The 3719-nt window shown below is 51.4% G+C and overlaps 1 protein-coding gene across 1 annotated transcript in view; it reads right to left on the bottom strand.

The window, feature by feature from the left end:
* Positions 1-3719, bottom strand: part of CREB3L3 (cAMP responsive element binding protein 3 like 3) — a 21991-nt gene that overhangs the window by 2800 nt on the left and 15472 nt on the right. Inside the window, exons 8-10 of the mRNA XM_023524276.1 lie at positions 3084-3190; positions 721-789; positions 605-612 (exon numbers count right to left, since the gene is read on the bottom strand). Coding sequence (XP_023380044.1) covers positions 605-612; positions 721-789; positions 3084-3190 — 184 coding nt within the window. The remainder of the gene's footprint in view (positions 1-604; positions 613-720; positions 790-3083; positions 3191-3719) is intronic.

Here is a 3719-nt window from a genome sequence, read left to right as displayed (position 1 = left end):
TGGCCGTCACCAGATCGTCCTCTATATCTGTGAGTCTGTTTTTGATTCGTTTGTTCTTTTTGTTCCTTAGATTCCGCATATCAGTGAAATCATATGGTATTTATCTTCCTCTGCCTGACTTATTTCACCCCCGGGTCTTTTTGTAGCTTGTTCTTTCTCACTCATCAAGTCTCATCTCAAATGTCACCGTGTCTGACCCTCCTGGCTAAGATAGCCCTTCCCCCTCCTTTCCTTCTCTTCCCAGTGGCCATCACTATTTATGTGATCGTTTATATATTTTTATTGATCCTGAGTCTGTCTCCCGCTACACCGTGAGTTCTGTAAGAGGAGGGCCTGTGTCTGTTTTATTCACTGTCATGACCCCAGGGCCCAGAACTATGCCTGATGCAGAGTAGATGCTAAGCAAATATCGGCTAAATGGATGCACCCCTGAGACGGAATTACGTGTGGTTCCCCGACATACTGTGCTCCCAGCCTCTGACCGTCCATAAGCCCCACCCCCGCCGGGAGCGGCTTTCCCCGGCAAACTCTTACACACCCTTCAAGGCCCCAAATCCAATCCCCTCCTCTATGCAGCCTGCCCCCCCTCTCCTGAACCCCTTACCCCCTGCTCTGCCCTGTCACCACAGAAGTCGTCCCCCATCCCGCTGTCCACCTCTCCTGCCAAGGACTCTGGTGGCTGCCCCCCACTTCCTCTGCCCTGGCTGGACCGAGACTCACAGGTTCTGCTTCTCGAGATGCAAGACTTTCCTCTGAAGCTCCTGGTTCTGGGCCGTACAGGCTGACATCCTGCAGGGACAATGTCACAGTGACATTCAGACTATGCTTGTCACCAACTGTCCCCATCACATCTTCCTCTGAGGGTCCACTTTACAGGCAGGGAATCCAAGGCCAAAGAGGGGAAGTCACTCTTCAAAGTCACCCTGGCAAGTCTGTGACGGGGCCAGGATTCGAACTCAAGTCTTGCTGGCTCCTAGGTCCCTGGAGCTTCATCTGAGCCCCCAGCCCTGGGGACGGAATGCCAAACTCGGGCAGCGATGCTTCCAGGAGACGGAACATCAGGGCGAGCGGGAGTCGGAGGACAGTTACAATCCTCACCCTCCCCGTGACCTTGAGCCACTCGGTCCCCTGACCTCAGTCCCCTCATGTGTAAAATGCAGTTAACGATTACCTAGCTCACAGAGTGGTTGAGAGAATGATGTCAACGAAGTTGAGTAGGGACTTAGCAGATTGCAGTTGAGAAACAAGACAATGCTGATCATCCCATCTAGGGTCCTGGGGTCCAGGCTGGGACCCCCACCTTTCCCATTTGCATCCCTCTGCGAATGTGATATTGACCCAGACCTCTCGGATGTGGAATTGGAATACTCAGATCACGGCATGAGGATGTGTCGGTCCTCATGTCGCAACCGGAGAAGAGAAAAAATTCCCTCACTGAAAGGTTCTCCTTCCGAATAACTCATAAGATAACGAAGAATTAAATTAGGGAAGACCTGGGGACCACGTGGTACCGGCAATAGTGAAAATCAAAACGTGTGAGATGCAGCTAAGGCGGCGCTGAGAGGAAAATGCATAGCCTTAATTCAGCTCAGGGAGCCGAACACACACATTTAAAAACCAGCGAAAGAACCACACAATAAACACCGAAAAAAAAAAAATTAGGGAGGACATAACAAAGCTGAAAGTAGAAACAAAAGAACTAGAAGAAGAAGAAAAAGAAAAGATACACCTGGGAGGGAGGAAAAGCCAAAAATCCATTCTCTGAAGAGAATAATAAAATAGACAAACCTCTGGCAAGATGGATCAAAAAGGTAAAAGGGAAAGAGAAGGCGCAAATAAACATGAGTTATTAAAAAGGGTACAACTACAGAAGGCTCAGAGCGGTAGAAAATAATCGGCGAGCTCTTTTCCTCCCCAGCTGCTTGAGGGCCTGCCGCCACCACGAACAACACAGTCACTATCCGGACCAGGACGTTCATGACCAATAGGCTGCTTCGACAGGAACGAACGGCCACCGATGGCCTTCATCCTGCAAAGGCAACACTGCCTAAGACGGAAGTTCGGGAAAAACTAGCCGCGATGTACAAGTCCGCTCCAGATGCCATCGTGGCGTTCGGATTCCGAGCCCATTTTGGTTGGCGGCGAGACAACCGGCTGTGCCATGATGCGTGAGTCTTTGGATTATGCGAAGAAAAATGAAGCTGAACAGAGACTTGGAAGATGCAGCCTGGATGAGAAGGAAAAGACCTCGAGGAATCAGTGAGAGGAACGAATGAAGAAAGGATAGAATGAAGAAAGTCGGGGGACTGTGAGGGCCAGCGTCGATGCTGGCGAAAAGAAGGAGTAAAAAGATTCATCCGTGACGATCTGGTGGGGATATTTTTCATGAGAGGATTAATAAACCAAGAACGTTAAAGAAAAAAAATAACAGGAGAAAACTGTGGACCATTTTATGTCGATACCTTTAAAATGGGCAACTTCTCAGAAACACGTGACATCCCAAAACTGCCAGGAAAAAACTGAAAACCCAAATAGACCTGTAACATTCCATAAGGTCGCTCTTGGTAAAGCCATGACAGCTCTGGGGACTAGTGACCTCAGACAAGGGAAGTAAGCACCCCGAATCTTCAGGCAGAGAGCCAGGACAAGGTGGGTCGTGCCGTCTCCTTTCTAGGGGATAACGGGACCCTGAAACCCTTGTCCAGTGCCACCACCCCAACCCCTCCTGTGGTTCTTTCGCTGGTTTTTAAATGTGCGTGTTCGGCTCCCTGAGCTGAATTAAGGCTATACATTTTCCTCTCAGCGCCGCCTTAGCTGCATCTCACACGTTTTGATTTTCACTATTGCCGGTACCACGTGGTCCCCACCGGCATCTTCCCATCCTTGCAATTCACATGAAAAATGGTCTCTCCCGGAGACGGAAGGTGACTCTAATCTTGTCAGGCCCTAAAAACTGTGATCTTAGCACACTCTGTCTGTCTGTCTCTGTCTCTCTGTCTCTCTGTCTCTTCTTCTCCTTCTTCCCTGCTCTCTCTCTGTCTCAGCTTCCTCCCTGAGTGTGCAGTCCCAGGACCCAGCTTTACCGAGTTTCCAGGCCATCAATATATTCCTTCTTCTTTTTCCGGCTTTCTTGGGCTGACTGCTTGTTCCGGATTTTCCGGCGGATTCTTTTCAGTACTCGCTCCTCATACTGCCGAGTGACATAGGGAGGGGGCTGAGTCAGGCTGGAGGGGTCACTCTGTTGCCCAGACCCCCTCAACTTCACTCCATTCTCTTCCCGTGGGAGCCAAGCCCAGACTCAGGGACCTGGAGGCAGAGCCCCGCCGACTCAAAGCCCAGCTTTCCTGCCCCTGACTCCCTGCAGTCTCTAGGGGGGGTCCCTGCGCCCGGGGAATCCTCCCGGCTCCCACGGTCAGTTGGTAACGAGCTACCAACTTTGTGCGGTGCTGCCACCTTCTGCCGTCTCTGGGAACAGCACTTTCGGCGGGGCCTGCAGATACCAACGCTAAGGGATACCTCCCAGTCGGCAGGGCAGAGCGAACCTAAAACAAAACCTGTTCGTCTTAGGTGAACGGGCTGGGCGGGGACCTCGGGGAGCTAGAGGGCCCCGCTGAGTTGGCTTTGGGATGATTTTCTGGTGACAGATACGTCCTAACATTCTAGCGCGGGAGACCTAAAGGTGAGATTCATGGGCAGGCAGCTGCGGGTAGGGGGACACC

Source organism: Pteropus vampyrus, unplaced genomic scaffold, assembly GCF_000151845.1.
Source record: "Pteropus vampyrus isolate Shadow unplaced genomic scaffold, Pvam_2.0 Scaffold459, whole genome shotgun sequence".
NCBI lineage: Eukaryota > Metazoa > Chordata > Mammalia > Chiroptera > Pteropodidae > Pteropus > Pteropus vampyrus.
Note: the sequence above shows the minus strand (reverse complement) of the source record. Positions and strands in the feature narration are given on the sequence as shown.